At 29.6% G+C, this 22,885-nt stretch overlaps 1 protein-coding gene across 2 annotated transcripts in view; it reads right to left on the reverse strand.

Moving 5' to 3' along the window:
* LOC107452129 (sodium-dependent proline transporter) overlaps window positions 1-20,481 on the reverse strand; it is an 84,944-nt gene extending 64,463 nt beyond the window's left edge. For both annotated transcript variants that reach the window (XR_011636649.2, XM_043039163.3), the window contains exons 1-4: window positions 20,202-20,481; window positions 14,966-15,335; window positions 6,359-6,490; window positions 3,259-3,428 (exon numbers count right to left, since the gene is read on the reverse strand). Coding sequence is in view for 1 of the 2 variants with exons in the window: in XM_043039163.3 (XP_042895097.1) it covers window positions 3,259-3,428; window positions 6,359-6,490; window positions 14,966-15,305 (642 nt within the window). In the remaining variant the exon portion in view is untranslated. The remainder of the gene's footprint in view (window positions 1-3,258; window positions 3,429-6,358; window positions 6,491-14,965; window positions 15,336-20,201) is intronic.
* Window positions 20,482-22,885: the final 2,404 nt, after the last annotated feature.

Genomic DNA, 22,885 nt, shown 5'->3' on the forward strand with positions numbered 1-22,885 from the left:
AGATAGATTTGCCAGATTGTGACTAGTATGCGAAGCAGACATGAGCAGTGAGTGAGATATTGAACATTAAAATTGATCAAACTTGATTAAATTTAACTAACTGATTAATTTTGCAATTGTACAAGAAGCTTATTGAGAAGAACTAAATTTGTTTCCAAAGCAGAGTGCTGCCAGTCGTATACATATGTATCTCTATCTGGGTTTTTTTAATTAAGATTTTAAAATTATCGGTTCTTCTTGGAGTACTCGGTACTTCAATTCTTATGCTTAGGTTTTAAAATAAATTTAAATTTGAAAGGAGTTAAAATTATGAATTAAATTTTTATGGTTGGTGATAAATATTATTGATGAAAGTATTTTTTTATTTAAAAATAAAAATTAATTCATATTTAATATGTATTTGTTTTAACATAATATTCATTATGTTTTACTTTCTATAATTTCAAAAAAATTAGTAATGAAGCTCCAGCAAAGTTGCAAATTTATTCTGCAAAAAGCTATAATTCATGCAAAAAAAGTATGCATGTTTTAGATAGTAGTCAAGTACCTTTTCTCATTTGCAGTTAAGTCCCATATCCCATGTTAAAAATACAATTTTAAAATAATGTCGATGGTTTTTCTAATTCCGAAGCAGGACGAGGTATAAAAAAATATATACTTAAGGGTATTTAAAAGGAATTATTTTAAACAGAAATTTATACTAGTTTATTATTGTTTCTTTATGGTTTTATTTCAGTTTTTCAGTGTGATTTAGCACACATACAAAAGAAAATGGTTAATTTCGATAAGCTTTCAATTATTTTTTAAAGAATTTTTTTTTCCTTGAATATTTAAACAATATGAATTTTTGTACATACAGCCACATCAACAGACAAAACATCAACATATTACTGTTTAAAGTTAGAGATAAAGTTGTAATTTCAGCAATAAATAAATAAAAAACTTAATAAGTGTGAAAAAAAGTTTAAAAATTTTAAGGTTACTTTTTTGAACAAAAGAAATGTAAATGGTAGTCATTGAAATGTTAAGACATTTTCTTTGTTTGAGAATTGTTTTTTTCTCCCTACTTTTTCTGGTACGTAATGAAGCGAATTCAATTTTCTTACAGTAGAGTGATAAGCAAAAATTCACTATTTAACATCGAATTTCAAATTTTTTTGGAAATAAGAAATAAATAAAAAGGAAATTAAATTCATTATGCTATCGAATAAGCAATTAAAACTTATGCGTATTTCACACACAGTGAAAGAAACTAGAAAAATCATAAATAATTAATTTTGTCTAAGATTTTATTTCGACACTTTGAATGCCTTTCTATTAATTATTTATTATGCTATTTGCTTAGCTGTAATTCAAAAATATGTAGTTGTTTATTTTTCATGAAAACATTTACCAAAAAAAAATTACTAATGCCATAACTCCGGAAAATAATTTAGTTTTTCCACTATTTTTTATTAATATCAAAACAAATACATTGGTATATTTAAAAAAAAACGATGATTAAAAGAATAATAAAAGCAAAATCGTAATAATTTACATAAAATTATAACCAATAATGAAATTAAAATGTAATTGATCACAAATTTTACTTTGTAATAAAAGTCTTGTCTGTTCTCTAATGTTTGAAAAAATATCAAAATTCTGGAATTAGTCAAAAAATTAAGTTTCTTGAAGAATTTTAATTAACATTTTTGAGTCCCTTTTTTAGTAATTAAACTATTTGTAACTCATTATTAATCAATAGACAGTCATAATCAGAGAAAAGTAATTCGTTGATAGCTATGAAGTAGCATATTTTAATAAAAATAAAAGAAAGTTTCCGAAATAAATACATAAATTAGAATTGTGTTAAAAATAGATGCTTCTTTTGAATCTCATTGAAAGAAAAAAAAGGACATTTAAATCTCATTCAAAGAAAAAAAAATCCGAAGTAATTCATTTTCAAATTTAAATTTTAACTCCTTAAAAAATTTTATAATTGAATTTAAAGAATAAATTACGCTGATTAAAATTCAATGATTAATTTAATTTATTCACAAAGTACAAATATTTTTACTGCTGTTTTAAATTCAAAACTTTCTATTATTGCTTACAATAAAAAACAAACATGTAAAGCTATAAATTTCGTTATACTTCTTTCACAGACTTCGAATGAGTATTTTAAGCTGAAGATAAATAAATGTATATTATTCCTGAGAAGCGAGATATGAATATTATGTCGTAGGCGCGAGACTTGAATATTCGAATGTGTTGTTCAAACAATTTTTAAAATATATATCTTTTTTAAGAAATGATATAAAGAAGCTTATGCTTGTTTGAAATGAAGCTGAAAAATTGAAAAATTCTTTTCAAAAGAATTTAATACAGTTTATTCTATCGATGCAGAATTATTGTGAGTTTCATATTTATTCGCTTATTGTATTTCGAACAGTGTTCATAAAAAATTAATATAATTTTATAAATTATTAAAATTTATAGACACATTTTCACTTCTTATGTATTTAAATGTCGTTAATATTAAATCTCGATCTTTGATCTGTGCATTTATTGAAAAATAAAGTAGTTATATTGGTATCATATCAGATCAGTTTAGTTCCATTCAAGATTTTGAAACCCAGTGAAAATATCTTTTGGTGGGAAAATTGTCCTATTTCAATCGATGAGGCTCAAAAGCATTTGACTCTTAACATTAAAGAAGTTCCATTTAAAGAAATTAACCTAAAAATCAAAGTAGGAAATACCGGGTAATGTCCTATAATTTAAAAAAAAAAAGAAACAATATAAGGAGAACCTGGAAAATGTAAACTGGGGAATGAGTCATTACCTTAAAAAGATCAACAATACCGAGTAATGGCCTACACATTTACCCCGGTTTATTAAGCGGGATATTAATGATAACCACGTCTTCTTATAACATGTATTCCATGCAAGGATGATTATCATAATCTATCATGAAAAAACGGAACAAAGTTCAATAAAAGATAAGAAAAAAACTTATTCCAACTATTAAAAAAATGAAAGAATGTAATGTAAAATGTTATAATATATTATATTTGTAAAATGTTATAATATATTATAAAAAAAACAGTGCAGGTTTCGAATCTTTCTGAGATATTGAATAAAGAATATAAGAATTTTAGATACTGTAAAATGTTAATTTTAAGAAAAAATAAGTTAAAAACTGTTATTTACTTGTCTACTGTTTTATTACTGTTATTCATTTGTCTACAATCTCTCGAAAAAGAAAAAGCTACTTACCAACTCATTCCTTGTCAAACAGTGAGTGACATTGTCTGGATAAACAGGACACGAAGCCCATGGCACCGTTGCCTGAAATGTGGATGCCATGTAAAATACTGTATATGACACGATGACATTGTAATATGAACAGATGATTATGGAAATTGTGACCATTGCGTAACCAATACCTATTGTAAAATAGGGGGAAAAACTTATATTAGAGGTATTCAGATAGTTTTGTTGAAATTTAGCATAAAATAATAGTTTTTTTTTTCTCATTTCAATAGCATCTTCTAGTTATAGTCCACTTGGATCAGTCTGTGTACGGATCGAGGGTGTGCGGTATTGGTCCTCGTTAAACTGTGCTACCGTAAAGTGCTCGACTTCGCCCGCAGGTCGTCGGGCTACCGAAGAGGGGGTGCCATCCCCTCCGCAGAGGATCAAAATTGTGATGGCATGTCTTCGGATCATCCTCCGGGATGTTTCCCAGACCGTCGCCAATAGCCCATTGTGCAGCTCTAGTGCGACGTAAATTAACAAAACGAAGAGGAAAACAAAAGTTACAGCCTGAAACAATAATTTGTGATAACAATAAAAATCAAAATTTTATATTAAGTGGAATACCTACAGATTTGTTAAGTTTTATGGCAATGGTTGAAATAGCTGATTTGAATAAAATATGGTTATATTACCGTGCTGTTTCGTAGTGAATGTGGTCGATAATTATAACTAGAAAATCATTAATTTTAACAGCATTAGTATAATTTGAGATGACACAAAAATGTCCTGTTTAACATTTTTGTGTCATCAATATAACAAACAGATAACCTCTGTTTTATTTTGTAAACACTTCTTAACTTTGTATTTTATTGGTTAGTTGTTTTTTATTTCTATGTAAGTTATAGGCTGACATCTACCAGCTTTTAAAATTATAAGAAAACGAATATTTGTGAATATACAAATCTCTGAACTAGGTTAAACTACATCAGTAGTTTAACTGTAACTCAGTAATCGTAGTAGTATTTTTTTTATGTAGCACTGCGCAATGAGTTATAGGCGACGATCTGAACAACATCCCTGAGGATTACCCAAAGGCATGCCATCACAATTTGATTTTTTGCAGAGAGGATGGCTCCCCCACTTTGATGACTCGACGACTTGCGTACGAGTCGAGTACTTTATGGTTGAACAATTTAACGAGAACCAATAACGCTCACCCTCGATCTCCTTACAGATTTCAAAGGTGAGTGATGCTTGACATTGGTGTTCGGCTGGGCCTTAACTGTGTCCTTAACTGTTACGCATCAGGGTTGGCCTTTAAATAGAAGCGTAGAAGCAGCGGATCTGAATCCCACCGCAACCATTAAAATGTCTATTTATATTGCCTATTTATTATTATTTACTTATTGTTACTCGTAAATATGCTCTGGAAAAACATTCTTGTTTTTCTACTAAACTCTATGGAATCCAGCTGTAAATCTGGATGAGTAAAAATAAGTAAATTAATTTGGTATAGATACATATGCCGGATCATGTGCTTAATATGAAGAATGACTTGTCTCTTGTCAAATTGGTGAACATATAGTCCAGAAATGTTAAAAAAAAAAGCAGAGCAATATTGAACCCATTACCGTTACGTTTCAAAGCGTTTAGTGGAAGAAAAATACCCTTTGACATCAAAGGCTTCAGTAATGTAGAGTTTTTTTTTCTTGCAAAAAATACCTTTGTGTTGTATCGCTGCTCTGCTAACTATTCTAAGGCATGGATGTAATGGGATCGATTTCACTATAACACTAGATGTCTTTCTCAAACTTGTGCTATCTTTTTAACTGAAAAGAATTCTTAAGCTATTCTTTGAATCGACAAAGAAATCCACGTATGTAAACGAATAAAAAAGTTCCACTATCCCCATAAAATGTTCATGCAACAGTCGCTATGGATTGATTTCTGTTGCATCAGATTTCTTAACAGATCTTGAATATTCTAACAGTTATGATTTCAACTCTACAATCGTTTTGCAGTTTTTTAAAAAAAATATATTTTTTGTCGAAATGTACAAATATAAATTCGTTATATACAACAGGGGGTGAGTAAATATTGCAAGAAACTTCTAAGGGAGTTAGGGCATATCATCAGAATTAAAATCAGGATTATCTTTCTCTTTATATATATATATATATATATATATATATATATATATATATATATATATATATATATATATATATATATATATATATATATATATATATATATATATATATATATATATATATATATATATATATGATTCTTCGCCATGACTCATGAGTACCTATTTACTTTTATTCCTTTTTTTATTGTATTTCCTAATCAATTGAGTAAATCGATAAGATACATTAAGCTTATATCTTTTGAACAAAATCGTATCTTCAAGCGATAGAAGATAATAGAAAGATTTTAAAGTTTCATTGATGATATGCTACAAGTTCAAACCGTAGAAGCGCTAACGGTTAGAAAATAAGGTTAGCTTTAAGGTTAACGTAAGACAAACGCTACAAGACCCAATTTTTTGATATTCATGACAGCGATTAATGTAATGTAAATTATAAAAATGTCTAGATGCTAACAAGTAAAAGTACTAATTTCAGATAGGACTGTTACTTGATAATATCCATAACGAATGGCAGAAATATGTAATTTATTAAATTAATTACATTAAATTATACACAATACACAATTATACACAATACACATTAATACACAAGTGGGCGACCTTTGTGCTAAAATACGAACTAAGGTAGACAACGTTAAAGAGCACAAAAATATTATTAAAAGCAGACAGCTGCTTCGGATGCTCAAAGGGCAACCTTCATCAGTGCAACAGAATCAGTGTTTTCTGCTGCACAGCAATCAGTGTTTTCTGTTGCACTGATGAAGGTTGCCCTTTGAGCATCCGAAACAGCTGTCTGCTTTTAATAATATTTTTGTGCTCTTTAACGTTGTCTACCTTAGTTCGAAAGCTTGACATTATTTAAAATGAATTTTCTAAACATAAATTACCCAACTGTATTCTTAAAATTATATTTAACAAACCTTTAAAATATGAAACACTATTTAATCAGTCAAATTTACTTACCTTTTGCTATAGGTAAGCAATTCCATATGGCTAGAGGTCCCAGTCCTGCAAATTGGCCGAATGCAAGTTCCATAAAATAAAGAGGCTTTCCAGCCAGAAGTAACATGAGCAGATATGGGATGAGAAAAGCACCTATATAGAAGAATTGTTAGACATTTTTCCCAAACACCATATTAAATTTCACATTATTTAAACATTTTAACCGAATTAATTTTATATTTACTAATCATTCATTTAGAAATATAAGTTCTTTTCCCATACATTGTGTTTAATTTTACATTTTTAAATATTTTTATAGATATATTTTTTGTATTTACTCTTTTAAGAGCACGGTTTAATATAATAAGCATATTTCGTTTAGAAAGTTACTTGGTATTTTAAAAAAGAACAAACTTGGTACAAACATGTTAATAGTAAAAATGTTTCAATGACTTAAGAATTCGAATTACACTGGGAACAAATTGTTTCTTGCATTTATACAAGTACTTGAACTTGCCTAATTCAGGTGTGGGAATTTCTGATCTAAGATTAGTTTTATTCCTAAGGCTGCAATTGTTTTTTAAAAATATCATGTTTAGTCTATTTTTGTCAAAATTTAAAAACGTTATATATAACTAGGAACGTGTAAACACTGCGACAAATTGTTAGGGTAGTTAAAGGAACATCATCAGGATTTAAAATTGCGTATGAACACATGCCCGGAAATTTTGGCGTACATGGTTTGCGTGATCTGTTCAGAAGTACGCTAAGAAAATGTTCATATTAGGAAAGTACCCTTCGCGGCGTACGATGATATTTCCTATGCAATTTTAACTCATTAATGCCTAAATTTTTTAAATAACTTGATGCAAAAAAAAGCTCCTGCTAAGAAAGTGGTTATGTTTTTGAATGTGTGGAAAGTGGTTTTTGGAATATCTTTAAAAAAACTAATCCAAAAGGAAGAAAATTCCCCAGTGCTATTAGAAAATGGTTCATTCACCAATTGTTTGCTTGTCAGTACTTTCAAAAAATATAATTTGAAATTATTTTTATTTACAATAAATATAATTACAACTCAAATCATAATTGACTCTTGAGAAAAATATCACACGTCATAACACAGTTGACCATACACAACAGAATTTCTTTTCAAATCTTCATGCAAAAACCAAAGAACAACTGAGCAAAAATTAACTTTTTGGATTTGGTTAAAAAGTTTTTATAACCGTCATTGAACAGCCGACCAAATTTTAGGTTTACGACTACTTAAGTTCAACTCCGTAGACTTGTAATTTTGTAACCAATCCAGAAGAGATTTCCTGGATCAAGTATTGGGAGAAATTTGACTTCTTGGAGGATTTTTTGATGGAACTAATCCACATTTGCGTTTCATGGAGAGGAAAAACTCCCATTTTTAGCCTGACGGCAAGGGGACTCTCATCCATGATCCGTCTGCCACTGAGGATATTATACGTTAGCACTGTGCTCAGTGTGAGTTGGATTCGTAATTCGTACAGATCAGCCATCTCTAGGATTCGACCCGGTTCACCTCATTGGAAGGTGGATGCTCTAACCCCTGAACCACCACGGCTTTGGTAAGAAAGTTTGGAAAAATAAAAGTGCATTGAAATTATATAATGGTTGAGTATATACATACACGCTATCATTAATGAGAGTATTGTATATTACACGGCATACCAACAAGCAAAATGGCGTACCTACACGAGGAATCTCCTCATGTGTTGTCTCTCAACTTAATGTGGCAGTAATGAGTATTTTAATATCTGTTTTAATTCAGATCGGAAGCAAAAATAAGTCTCTCACACTCAAAATTCGTCTCACTAACTCAAAAGTAAGGCAAATTTTTTTAAAGTTTGTTTCTCACTAATGATTATTATTATCATTCTTTTTTTTAATATTATGGAAGTGAAATATAGTAAAAATAATTCTTTTCAATAAAATTAGGTAAAAAGTAATTTAATAGAAATTTTTAATGTTGACACCGTTTGCGAAAAACAACGGTTGACACATTTGACAATACGTTTAATTTTTAAAGTGAATTTAAATTAGTAAAGTAAATTTTATGCGTAGAATAAAAAACACTTTATTTTTTGTTGTTTTGTTTTAAATTTATTGAAATTACTGCTTTGTTGTTTGAACGAAAAAAAACTGAAACAATGTATTGAATTTTTACGCCGTTATGTTAATTTTATCTACTTTTTTAACTCTATGTTTATAATTAAGTTAAAGAATTCTTACACTGAAAAAAATTCTCATCTCCCATTCTTTTGCATTCTTTTCCAACTGCACCGTATCTTCTTGACTTTTTCCCCATTACCAGCGTAATGAAACGAAGAATTCGGAATTTCTTTCCACCATAACTAAATTGGCTGATATTCTTTTACTTTGGCGATAAAATGAAGGAAAGAAAAGCATTTCAAGCAAACTTTATTTTTTATTTCCCTTACAATGGTAGGACGTAAGAGAATGAACAGATAATTTACTTGTTCAGATGGCGAGATAGTTTGAAAAAACATGCCATAACTGGTGGGGGTCATAGGGTATCAATTCCTTTCTAGTACCCTCAAAGTAAACCATAAAAGAAATTCAAGGAAGAATAGAATGAAGAAAATAAGGGAGAATTACCCAAATATCTTTTGTTTTGTACGAAATACTTTTCAGAATGGGAGTTCTTGATACCGTAAATGCTTCCGAAAAAAGCTCTTTTATACCAATATCACTTTAGTCACGTTCACTAAAATGATGTGATTATTTTCTATATTGAAAAGTCAATTTCCTTTCAAATAAACTGGGCATTAATATGATCTCTTTTGGATATTTTATGGTATTAGGGGACTTTGGGGGATCAACAAAGTATATTTACTTTTCCATTCATTTCATTTTTGAAAAGAAGATAGGAGGGTTTTTAATCAGCCGTAAAATAATTATCTTTTGTACCGTGCTTAGATATAAAAAAAAATTGTTGCTCCCGTAAGAAAGTTTCGGTAAGTTTAAAACTGCTGTTTGGAACAAAATATAATGTGTTTTATTTTTATCACTATCATTGAATTATGCTTTATAAATCCATTATTTTGAAAGGAATTCGGGAGCGAGCTCTTACAGACCTCCCATTATTTCACGTTACTTCTCAGTTAAAATTGTGTGTTGTTGATTGAAATATAAAGATTAACGGAATATACTGCTTAATTTTTGATTTAATATATTTTTCTATATAACATATGAACATAATGGTCTAACACAATTTTCTCCAGTTGTCGGTGCATTTCTATTGTCCGGAAAATAATATGGTAAGATCCAGTTTTCCCACATTGATTTCCACATTGTTTTAGTTGTCATCAGAATAAAATTAATAAAAGAAATATAACTATTCTAAGGATAATTTACCTGTACTGTTATCATTATGCTGTTGATTTTGATCATTTTCTTAATCTAAGATTTTTTAAAAATTCTTTATAACGTAATATTACGCTACATTTTAAAATAAAGTTATTTAAATCGTGTCAATCTTATTAACTGGTGTATTTTTTGTGCAAATTACGTTAATTATACTATTATAAATTCCCGTTAAAAAGATTCGTTAAATGATTTAGAACTCTACAATCAGCTTCATGCACAATATGATATCTGCAAAATTTGTATTTAATATATCTACCCAATAGGAGGGGGGGGGGTCAAGTGAAAATATTAAATTACTGTTAGGAACTCACCAAATTTGTCATAAATTTTAATTTTAAAGCTTATTTATAAAAAGAATAACTTAAATTTGTATATATATACAAATTTAACTTATGATGCAAACTAGTTTGACTTCAAATAAGTTTCAAAGTATAGGTTATGCCCTAGATATTATACAACACACTATTTCATATTCCTGTACTTTTAAAGTTTTCTTTTATTTTTTTAGCTGTTGAGATGAGTTTCTTTTATTTAAAAAAAAATTTATTCTTGTTTCATATGATAAAATATTGACAAATTAGGAAAAACATCAGTGTAGGGATTGCAAGGCATTAATGTCGCGATTATTAATAACTAGAAGTCTTCGCCCCCTGCTCGCTGGCGCTCGCCAACCCCCGGAACTGCTTTCGCAGTTCATTTCGGATTGCTTCGCAGTCCAATGCTCGCTTTGCTCGCTCATTGGATACGCTCTTAACGTCTAGTTTTTGTATACTTTTTTGAACACTGAAGTTCCGAAAACTTTTCACTGTAGAAAATTCTAAACCAGTACATTTCAATATTAATTTGAAATTGCAAACAGTTCACATATTTTTCTTAATCACACTATTCTAAATTTCAGTTGTTGAGAAAAGTAACTGTTGTAAGTTTTGTTTTAAAGTCTTTCCCAACAGAGGGCTAAAACCATGAGAAAAAGCAATATGAAATAGTAGTCTGCCACTGAACGCCGGATATAAGGCATCGGCTTTGATGAAGATAATTTTGTATTTTTAATTCTCTGAAGGGCGCCACCCTAATAATATGGAATTAAATGCATATATTTTTGATTGTTGATGAAGCCCATCATTTTGTGTTTTCATCTGTGTTCAGAAGCAGAACAACTATAAGTTTTTTATTCTATCACAAAAATATAAAATGTGTAAAAAACAAAGAAAAGAGTAAGAAAAGGAGTATAGTCATAGAAAAAGTTAAAATTATAATATAGTATTTGTCAGTTAAAATAAAACTTTTTGTTTAAGTCATTGCTAACAATTAAAATTTCTCCGAGGCAATTCTAAAGTATAAATTAAGGTATTGTTAAGTTGAAACACAATATTTTTAGTTTTGATGTTAACAATACAATTCAATTTTTCACAAAAACGATTGTTTCCATTGTTAAATTCAATGTCAACAATTCAAACTTTTCTGAGGCAACTCTTAACCTCTAAATATTATTTTTTTATGTACACATTTCTAAATGTCAGTATTCAACCACAAAACAACTTAAAGTCCTTAAATGTAGCATGGAGTTGTGAAATGTAATGAATGAGGGTCATAGCAATAATGAAAGTAGAAGTAAAGTTAGTACTGTAAAATTAAAACAATATTTTTAATCAATGAGCCAAGTTCTTCAGGAAGCAGTTGTAGAAGTAGGTTGTTTATTTAAAACTATTTGTAGAATTTCTTTAAAAACTCAATTGTTAATTTGGGCATTTGGCGATACAACACTTATAGAATTGAAGGATTTGTTACGTCAAGCACTCAGGTATCATAATTTTGATCTAGTTGCGCTTCTAAGTCATTTTGATTTATGTTGCTAAGTTAACTCTCAAAAAATTCTATGGCTGGCAACGGCATTTTTATTTTATAAGTTGTTTATTTTTATTTTTTTTAGAATTTGTTATTTTTTTTAGCGAAATGCTTTTTAACCTAACAGAATTCTTTGCCGACTGTTTTCTCTATAAATGAAGAAAATAAAGTAAATATCTAAGTGTTGTGAAAAGAATCTTATTTAGTTGTACAAAGTACTTCAGCCAAAATTTGGGAGCCACGTAAGAGAATTATATATATTAGATCAGAAACACATCATTAAAAGGCAGAATGCTTTGGTGTTTTCAAAACGTAAACAAAGCAAAGCAAACGTTGCCACTGGCGGAAAAGAAATACAGCCAAAATTTGAGAGCCACGTAAAAGAATTATATGTAATAGATGATGTCAAGGTATTTCCTGCATTGATGTTTTTCTATGGTTAAGTGCCACTGACAGGTAAATATATTTACCCTGTATTCTCTACAAATTTGTTTCGTACTCACAGTTAAATGCAAACGTCCTGCTTATCCAACAGTGATTTGTTTTCTAATTTACCCTGATTCGGTGTTGTTATAATGATCATCATCTATTATTAATGATAAACAAATAAGCCCGTTAACGTAAAATTTGCGATTCGTAAAAATAATTTGAAAAAAAAAAAAAAATGATTCATGGTCCAAAAATTAGCATATCAGCCAAGGAAATAAATGGGCCATATGAAAGATTTATAACACTTATGGCCTATCTGATTTAAATTTATTTAAGACTATCACCACTCATTTTTCGGAGATATCAATTATTTGGTTATTTATCAAAAAAATCGAGTCAACAAGCGACGAAAAATATAGCTATACTAGCTAAATACCTGTTCTTCGTACGGGAAGATTGAAAAAAAAATCAATTAATCGGTACTGAACGACACTAGGAAATCATGCACAAAACTGAAAGGCATATACCGATGCATTTGAAGAGTTTAGTGAAAGAACCAGGAAAGTGAAACTTTAAAGGTTTTTATGAATCAGTGAAAATAACTTGAAGTGGTTGCATCAATATAGGCATATTTAATATGACAAAATTGTTTTTGGCTTCACTTCAACCTCAACGTAACTAATCCACATCAGGTTTCTTTCTCTCAGAAAATATAACTTACCTGGTTTCTTCACTTAAATATTTAAATAAATAAAGCTAAAATTAACTCGTTCTTCTTTATTTATTATTATTTGTTGCCCTTCCTCGTGGCTTTGCGTTATTACATTAAGCAATACACGGTTTTTGTAGTTCATTCCTTTTCATAGAGATTAACTGCATTTAGCGTCACTTGGCGTGATGATATTGCTCGCAACTCGTGATAGTCAAAATTTACCTCTATCAAATAATTGTTTCCGGTACATATTCTTTTCAAAGGAGCGTAAGGCACTGGTTTTAACAGTAATGGTATTAAAACTGCTTTTTTGGTGCAGTTTTAGTAATCTAAAAATATACCTATATAATACTTTATATCTAAATGAGTGTATTTGGTGCTTACTGCATAACCTTTCAACATTTGAGTTTTATGCGAAATACATTTATCAGTGGCAGCAAGCTAAAGCCAACATTTTTAAAACAAATAGAATTTTTAGAAGTCCTTGAGAAGGCCTTTGGAGCATGATCATTTCTCTATGTTACCTATATTTACTATTTAAATACATATAAGTAGTGATAGAAAAAGTTCTTTTAATTCTGACATATTAATAAACTATCTTTGCCATCAATGGAAAAATATTTTCTAAAACTACGGAATACCAGCTGTAAAATTTTTATTAAGACTGCATCAATTACCCTAGTACTAGTAATATTCATTGCCAAAATTAAGTAAGCGTTATCTGCGTATAAGGATTTTTTATGGTTCCCTAAGCAAATTTCTCATTATCCTTTTAACCTCTTATTTTGCTTTTTAAATCATAGCTTAAATTTCTTTAGTTAAATTAATAAATATTACCAATATTAATTAAGCATTGGTATGAATAATAATATTCCCTAAAGGAATAATTAGTCACTCTCCATTGATTTTGCATTTGAGTAGATAGGGAGCTACTCAGCGGTGGCCGTATAAATCAAGCCACCACTGGGATTAAAAACTGGGCCACTTCATTAGGAAGCGAACCCTCTATTACTTAAGCCACAGTCTCTATCATAAATTAATTTGTTTTATTTTATCACCGACGACGAACAGCGAACGAAATTTTTAGTTTACGACTACCAATGCTCAACCCATAGCCTTGTAATTTAGAACCCAATCTAGAAGACAAAATGTGCCTTTATGGAGGACTTATTGATGGAACTAACTCGTGTTTGAGTTACATGGAGAGAAAAAAAAATCATTTATCAAAATATATGGAAAACTCTTTCTTAAAAAATATTCAAACCCAACAGTCAGAGAAAGTTTTAATGTAGACAGTTAGGTCATCTGTGACTTCGAATGAATATACACAAAATTTGGCGCTAATTGGCTCAGAATTGTGGATTTGTATCAGGTATCTATGTTACGACCAAAGCCCGAAGTCCGGCCAAAGTCCGAAACTTTCTTGATTTCGGGGATTGGCCGGGCAGATCTCGAAGTGGCCACGATGTTCCGGCTAAAGTGCGAAATAATTGAAACGATCAGAGAATATTTTACTTTGGCGGCCTTCTATAATTATATAAATAATTCCTATAAATCTTCTATTTTAAAAATATAAAAAATAGAAGTTTTTAAACTGTCTATTAATTAATCATTAATTTAATAATCATTATTAAATTGTCTATTTAATTGTTTTATTAAAAAGTTTATTTACTAATATTGCCCCCTTTTTTTTCTTTTTTAATCTAAAAATATAAATCTTCTAATTTAAAAATATAAAAAAATAGAGTTAAAATAAGTTTTTAAATTAAAATTTAAAAAATTTAATTTCTACTTTGTCTGAAATGAAATCAAGAAAATTTCGGACTTTGGCCAGCCAATTTACAGCGTCCAATTCGCGATCTAGTCGACGAGATCGCGAATTGGCCGACTTTGGGCTTTGACCGCAACATACAAACATTCAGCTTTATTAACGATGATCATTACAAGCGTTATTTCAGAAAAAAAAGATCTAATGAATATATTTATTGATATAAATAATGGTAATAATAATAATAAATAAACAAGTAAATAAATAAATAAATTATGAATTAATATAAAGGATCAAAGATAAATTTATGAAATTTAATGATATCTAATGACTGAGATACTAATAATAGCATTAAATATCATTATATTTAATGACTGAGATACTAATAATAGCATTAAATATCATTGTGTATATCTAAATATTTGAACAATCTCAATAAATGTAATAAAATGCTTACCACCACCATGTTCATAGGCTAAATACGGAAATCGCCAAACATTGCCAATACCCACTGAAAATCCCACGCAGGATAAAAGAAATTCCCACTTGGAACCCCAGTTACCTCTGGAAGCTACGCTATAAGTAGAAAGTTTTCTTATTGATGCACTGCCTTTTCGATTATTTATAATGGAGGCTCTTCGGAGAGATGACCGAGATTGATGTGATATTCTTCTGTCATTTAGAGTCCGAGATCTTTTTGGCATTTCCGGCGAGTTTTCGTTGCTGCTGTCGACTCTTCCATCTAATATCTTACTGGTTAGGGACTTGTGATGAAAGGATACGACTTTGCGGTCCATTTGGTACCAGTTTTAACTTCCTTGGTGATTCTAAAATAATTGAATAAATGTTTACTGACTTATAGATAGATAATTATTTTAAGAAAAAAAATTGAATGTAGTTTTTTATTTATTATTTTGTTTTAAAATTCAATGTAAGACGAAAAAGCATAGGACAAAATTAGGAAATCGTGCTACTGGCCGGTGGTCACTTGTAGCCTTTTTAGCAATAGAGGCCCCCTTTTGTTTAAACATGTGGTTACTTTTTCAAAAATTGAAAGTTTAAAAGGCTTAAATATTGTAAGGCAGTGTTCCCCAACCTTTTTATCACCGTGAACCTGTCAACGTTTGATAATTTGTACAGCGGCTCACTAGGGGGGGGGGGGACGTTGATTGTTTATATTTTAGATTATTTTGATTTATTTGGCACCAGTTTTAACTTCCTTGGGGATTCTAAAATAATTAAATAAATGTTTACTGACTTATAGATCGATAAAAATTTGAAGAAAAAAAATTATGTAGTTTTTTTTTACTTATTTTAAAAAAAAAAATTCAATGTAAGACGAAAAAGAAAAGGACAAAATTAGGAAATTGTGTTACCGGCCGGCGGTCATTTGTAGCCTTTGTAACAGTAGTGGCCCCCTTTCGTTAAAACATGTGGTTACTTTTTCAAAAATTGAAAGTTTAAAAGGCTTAAATATTGTAAGGCAGTGTTCCCCAACCTTTATATCACTGTGGACCTGTCAACGTTTGATAATTTGCACCGCGGCCCACTGGGGGGCGGGAGACGTTGATTGTTTATATTTTAGATTATTTTGATTTATTAATTTTAATTTAATAGTGTTTAAACATGCCTTCAAAATAAAGTACAGTTACACCAAAAAAATAAACATGAAGTGATTTAACATGTTAACTTACTAGAACGTTAAATCAATGGGTCACGATCGAGAAAGAAGACGAAGTTCTCCATTAGTTCCAATGTAAATTTAGCTCCGCTCTTTCGTGTTTTATTTATGATATTTACAGTTATGATGATTGATTTTTTTAAAATTAAAACTAATTGAAAGAGAGATGACAGTTGCGATGGTTTTCCTTTTTTTTTAACTTTTTGAAACATTGAAAAATTTATGTCACTACCTTCAGGGGCCCATTTTTTTTTAATGAATAAAATTTCAAAATGGAACAGAAATATTTTTAATTTGTAGTATAAACCTAGGAATTTAAATTCAGTTTCAATGAAATGGACTGCCCGGTACCATTTGATCCGCGGAGCAGTACCGGTCCGCGGACCGGGGATTGGAGAACACTGCTGTAAGGGATTTATTTTCCTTCATTCCAAGGTAAGATTGATTTTCTAGAGTATATTAAAAATGTTACGAACATGAAATCAAGTAATTTTCAAAATATTATAAAATATTCATAATAGTACTTTATACATTAAGAAAGTAAGGATAATATGCATATGGGGGCATTTTCGATGAAAAAAGGGAGAATCAGGTGGTGACTGGTTGACTATTTTTTAATCACCATTCGTCAAATTTAGTCGCCTTGTGGCCGGTGATGAACATTAATTTTGCCCTGTTCTAAAAAATGAACTTCTTCATGATTGAATGGAAATTACATGAATAATAATAAACACTACACTCTTTGAAAGTATGACATGTAGTCCACCCCTCTCAAATAACAATGGTTTCAACCAAGTGATGTCGAATAAGTAGTTTACGCTATCGCACACAGTGAATACATTAATTTAATTTAAATGCGATAATTCAATAAATTTTCTTTTTAAATAATATGCTTCGTAATAATTTCAAAAAATGACGAATTTTACTTGACATAAATAGTCTCTTCTAATACTGTAATTGTCACATTATTTTAAAAATTACTTTATTTAAATTTAATACTGAAAATATATGAATATTTTTTTAATATCCGTCGTTGAACAGCAGACACAATTTTGGGTTTACGACTACTAATGTTCCACTCCATGCCCTTGTAATTTTGAACCAATCCAGAAGACAAGGAATCTCCTGGATCAGTACCCCCAGAGGTATTAATTTGTTATTGGAACATGGAGGACTTTGCAACTCGACAGATTTAACGTGCATCAGTCACCATTTTACTACACGGAGAGTGTTCCGCCTGCGGGGATCGAGCCCACGAACTCTTGGACATGGGCCAAGTGCCCTACAAACTAGTCTATCCCAGCCAATATAAATATTTTATTATTTTTTATCAGAATATGGTTATTAACACACATCGACGTCAATATTTCTCGACCTCTTTTTTCAAAATGTGTATGTCGTATGCCAATTGGAAAAACCGGAATTTTGCAAATATCAATGTCCTTTTGTAATCTATCTGGCTAATTGAAATAAAGTTTTCTGTATATCATAATTTCTCTAATATTTTTAGTCTTATTAGAATAAGCCAATTTGCCGTTTGGCTAATTATGAAATGTATGTAGAATCACTCAATCCGGCTTTAACGGAACAATTAATCATTTTTTGTTAGCCTAAAGGTATGTGGGCTCACTATAATAAATTTCATGAGCGTCACAGTTAACCGAAAATAGCGAAGACTTTTTCGATTAGACTGGCGTGTTGGAGGCTGTTTGCAAAGAGCCTGATTATTTAATTAGCCTATGACAAATCGAATGTAAAAAGCTCATTCTCGGTACTCAGAATGACTATGCATTATTTCTAGGGAATTAAACGTCTGAATGATTATTGTTGAACGTAAAGTCAATATATGCTCACCGCCACCTGCCTGACGATGACCTGTCTTCCCGTCACCTGTCTGTTTGGGACGATGTGAATTGTTAAAATGCGGACCTTATTAGGGGTCCTTATTCAAATGACCTTATTTTGAATTTTTATCTTCATAGTTAAAATCTGATAAATAAAAAAACTCTTTTTGCGAAGGGCAATTTTCAATATTGGTATCTCTTCTGTTTGCTACTTAGTAAAAAAGAGATATTGGTTAAATTGTCTCATAATTCCATTAAATTGGGTTAACTGTTTATGTAAAATATTGATATTTCGTTTAGGAGTATTGCGTCTTCTGCTCAAGCGGTTCTCAGTTAGACTTATGGAAACTTACGTCTTAGTTTGCGCACTGGTTGTATTAGCTTGCGCAGAGGACGCATCTTTTCTGAAGAATTTTATGCAACAGCAATTGTTGAGTCGTCACATAACGAACGAGAAGTAATCTAGCAAAAATTTGATGGAATATTTTAATAAATGTTTTTTGCCTGTAATAGCCTGTTTGAAAGTCTTTGACAGAAAAAAAAACTATAACTTGAAAGTTTGCGACTTGGTAAATTAAAAGTTTGTAATTCCTGTTTACTGAGAATTCATTATGATAAGTCGTAAAATAGAACTATTTTACAAAAAGAAAACTTTCTTTTCAATTTTTTCTCATTTATGTTTCAATTTATTCAAGAACATTTGGCATAAAAAAAGAATTTAGAATATACAAAACCTTTATTGTTTTTAACAGGTCTAAGCACAGGTTTAAATAAGATCAAAAATTTCTCAATCTAACTAGCTTCCGGAAAATGTAAGCTTTCATTTGATATTGCTAATATTAATTTTCGGGATGTAACTTTTCTAAATTTAATACATCTGCTTGAAGTCTATTTAAGATAGGTACATATTAAGCACAATAACAAAATCTTGTGCTAAAAACTCTATTTTTTCTCAAACTGGCCTAAATGCAGTTTTAAATTTAAGGTAAAAATTTCCTTATAACTTGCTAGTGACAATTGTAATTACTGAGATTTTCGTTGCAGTTTTAGATATAGGTATAAACAAATCAGAAGTTAGTTTTTAAGTATTGAGTACATCCGCTTTACGTACAGTTACTATTTTAAATAGGTTTTTGATAAGCAAAACTACATATGCTTATCAAAATACTTATTCAAAATCTTGGGACAAAAGCTTTGTCTCATTTACATTAAAATACTAATTTTATATCTTAATTTGCCAATGAAAAACGTAATACTAAGCAATTCTTTGCTACCGAAAACTATAATGTTTGATTTGGGAAATATAATGTTTGGTTTTTTGATTCAGAAACATTTAAGTACAAACGTACCTATTTGCATAAAAAAGTGAAAAGAATTGAAGATAAAATTGGTTCACTTGAATGGAAATTCCTTCAAGCATTCAAAAAATTGTTGCAGATTATATGTGTTTTATTACCACACAGAATCGTAATGAATCCCATTGTTGAAGAATAGTTGAACAACAGAAATTGGTTTTACCAAGCAGCAGGAGTATAAAAAACTGAAACAACTACAACGTTCAATTAATGAAGATAAATGCCTTATTGATGACATAAGGCAATTTATTTTCTTTCATATAATTTTTGTATTGACTGCTCAATTTATTTGCCGTTCGTCGATAACAGGCTCATTCCATAACTAACACGAGCTCTTCTAGCAAGTTCTATAGTGTTATACATGTGCAGGTTAGTTACACTATGAAGAGTAAAATTTCCTTACGATACTCTTTACATATGACTTTCTTTTGGATTTTTGAGTGTACCTTTGATTTTAATATAAGTTTAGAAACTAGATTTACTATTTTAAGCTTATTAAATGCCATAGTAATAAGTAATATAGATAAATCCAAACACAATTTTATTTCATTTAAAACATTAGACCGGGAATATTTAAAAAAAATATTTTCATTAGTTTGAAATAATTGAAATATACCTGCATAAATACAATAATATAAAAAACTGAAATCATCAAGTTAACAGATAAAGGTACTTAAGAATATACATATAATTAATTTTGTCCACTGCATCAAAAGCTATACATTTATCTAAAATAGAGAAAATAAATGATAGCTTAGGAGGCATAACTTCGCAAACATTGATAATAAGAAAGAAAATAATTTATTTACTTACATTTATGCTTGACATTAATTCATTGTAAAACCAAGTAAAAAGTTTTAATTTAACACTAATTGTAGGTTAGTGGGAAACATTTTTAACACGCGTTATACACTAAAATATCTGCCTACGCTTTACCGAAATCCGCTTTTCGGAACTCATAACTCCTTCATTGATGCCCCTGATCGTTTGCCAAAACGCTTGACTTCAAGCCTTACCGATCCCTTCACGTGTCGGAGGTAGAATTCATATGCACCAAGGAAATGGATTCAAAGATTCATGCTTACAGCTCTCTAAGACCGAGTAGTTGGCAAACGATTTCAGAAGCCGCCCACCTTCCTGCGAAGATGACAGATTCATGAACATATTGGCTATTAACTCTTTTAACGATTTTCCACACATCTCGGCAACAGAAATAAATCTTCCGATAGACAGAGCTTTACCCGAGGTTGTGATGTTTATATCTGTTTAACTCCTTTTCTATTTTCTAGTTTAGCCTTCAGATTTTAGAAAGTGATTTCCTCCCAAGACATGGCTTTATCTAAGTGAGGGTTTTTTGTCAACGGTGTGGAAGATAGTGAATTGTTTTTTATTTTTTATTTTTCGTTAAAAGCTTTCTGCAGTAGTGGTTAAATTTACTTGTTTTAAAAGATTTTATTTCACCACATAGATAAGACAGTATTTTTAGATCGGCAGCTTTTTATTTTTGGGTTAGCCAAGCTTTGAATCGAAAAGAGATAATACATATATTTTTTAAGTGTATCTCTTCGGAGTGAAGAGGAATTCTTTTAAGTATCTTTCGTTACATTATTTTCTGCTTATTAAATAACTATTTTTCGTATTTCTAGAGCAGAATAAAGACACTTTTCTCAGCATTTTGTTCAATATTTAAAATTTCTTAATATATGTGTGTGACTGAAAATAATAATACACTTGTTAACTGATATTTATGATTCGAACTAATTATCAATAATTAAAACTAAACTAATCCTTATTGAAAATCTATAATCGGTAACTCTTTATTTTTGGATTAGCTAAGCTTTAAATCGAAAAGAGATAATATATATATATGTATATATATATATATATATATATATATATATATATATATATATATATATATATATATATATATATATATATATATATATATATATATATATATATATATATATATATATATATATATATATATATATATATATATATATATATATATATATATATATATATATATATATATATATATATATATATATATATATATATTTTAAGTGTATCACTTCAGAGTAAAGAAGAATTTTTTAAGTGTCTTTAGTTGAATTATTTTCTGTTTATTGAATAACTATTGTTCGTATCTCTGCAGCAGAATAGAGACATTTTTCAAAATATTTTATTTAATTTTTAAAATTTCTTAATATACTTGTGCGCCTGAAAATAATAATGAACGTGTTAACTTATATTTATGATTCTAACTTATTATTAATGATTAAAATGAAGTTAGTCGTCATTGAAAATATAATAATTTCAAATCCAAAGAAAAGTTATTAATCTAAAATTATAAGAAATTTTAATGCCTACTTTCAACTATTTTTTTCACATACATATTCCTTTTCACTCCGAATCGGAGCATAGGGCTTCTATTAAGGGGATATAATTATCGACTGCGTCAACCTTCGTCTATCTGAAGGTATCTCCAGATTGAATCATGATAACATGTCTTATATACCAGTAAATTTATATTTAATATTTATAGTGGTCGTTACGCCACATTACTCTCTTTCCAGAATTTTACATCTGATGGAATTCGGTGAACGAATTCCACTAGTTGATTCATGCTGTTACTTTTTGGATCATTATATTTTTATTTTTTTTCCTTTCTTTTTTCTCCTGTTATTGGCCGGGAGTATTGTATTTATTTCACCGGATTGTTGAGCATTATTTTGCGAGCAAATCATTTGATCAATGTGGATCATCCATCAATGTTGGAGAGTTCATATGACGTCCAGAGGTCACCATTAAGAGGAAGTAATTAGCGACCATGTCAACCTTTATCTTTCAAAAGATACCTCCATATAGAATCTAGTTAACATGCCTAATTTAATAGTGAATCGATATTTAATATTTATACTGGTAGTTAGCCACACTATCATAGCTTTCGATCTCACTCTATTTGTGGCCAGGCATTGTGCCACACTCCTTGTCCTTCCTATTGTTCACTATTAATCGTCCTGCACAAAGTATGTTTAGTTCTTTTTCGTTTTCTATTACCGAAATTAAAATTATATCGAATATATTTATGCTTTTAAATTTCACTTGAGTAAGTGCCAGAAGATGAAAATAAAGCATTAATTATTATTTGAAAGTCGAATTAATTATCAACAAAAGAAAATAGGTCAAACTTGGATCTTATTGAAAAAAATATTAACTTAAAAAAAAAATTATTTGAACAAACTAAAAATTACCTTAAAGCTTATTTCTTACTTATTTTATATTAATAGCAGAAATGCGCATTCCTCAAAGCAATTTCTTGAGTTCTGCGTGGAAATATTTACTATATTTCCACCCTCACTATTCTCGAGGAAAAGAAAATCTAAAATTTTACAAAGGCTACGTTAGACCATTAACATTACTTTCTACTAATTTTGCCAAAGATTAATATTATTAATATTAACAAGGAGTTTTGTTGCTACGTCTGG

This window comes from Parasteatoda tepidariorum, chromosome 1, assembly GCF_982258835.1.
Source record: "Parasteatoda tepidariorum strain Cologne lab strain chromosome 1, Ptep-v5.0, whole genome shotgun sequence".
Classification (NCBI taxonomy): Eukaryota; Metazoa; Arthropoda; class Arachnida; order Araneae; family Theridiidae; genus Parasteatoda; species Parasteatoda tepidariorum.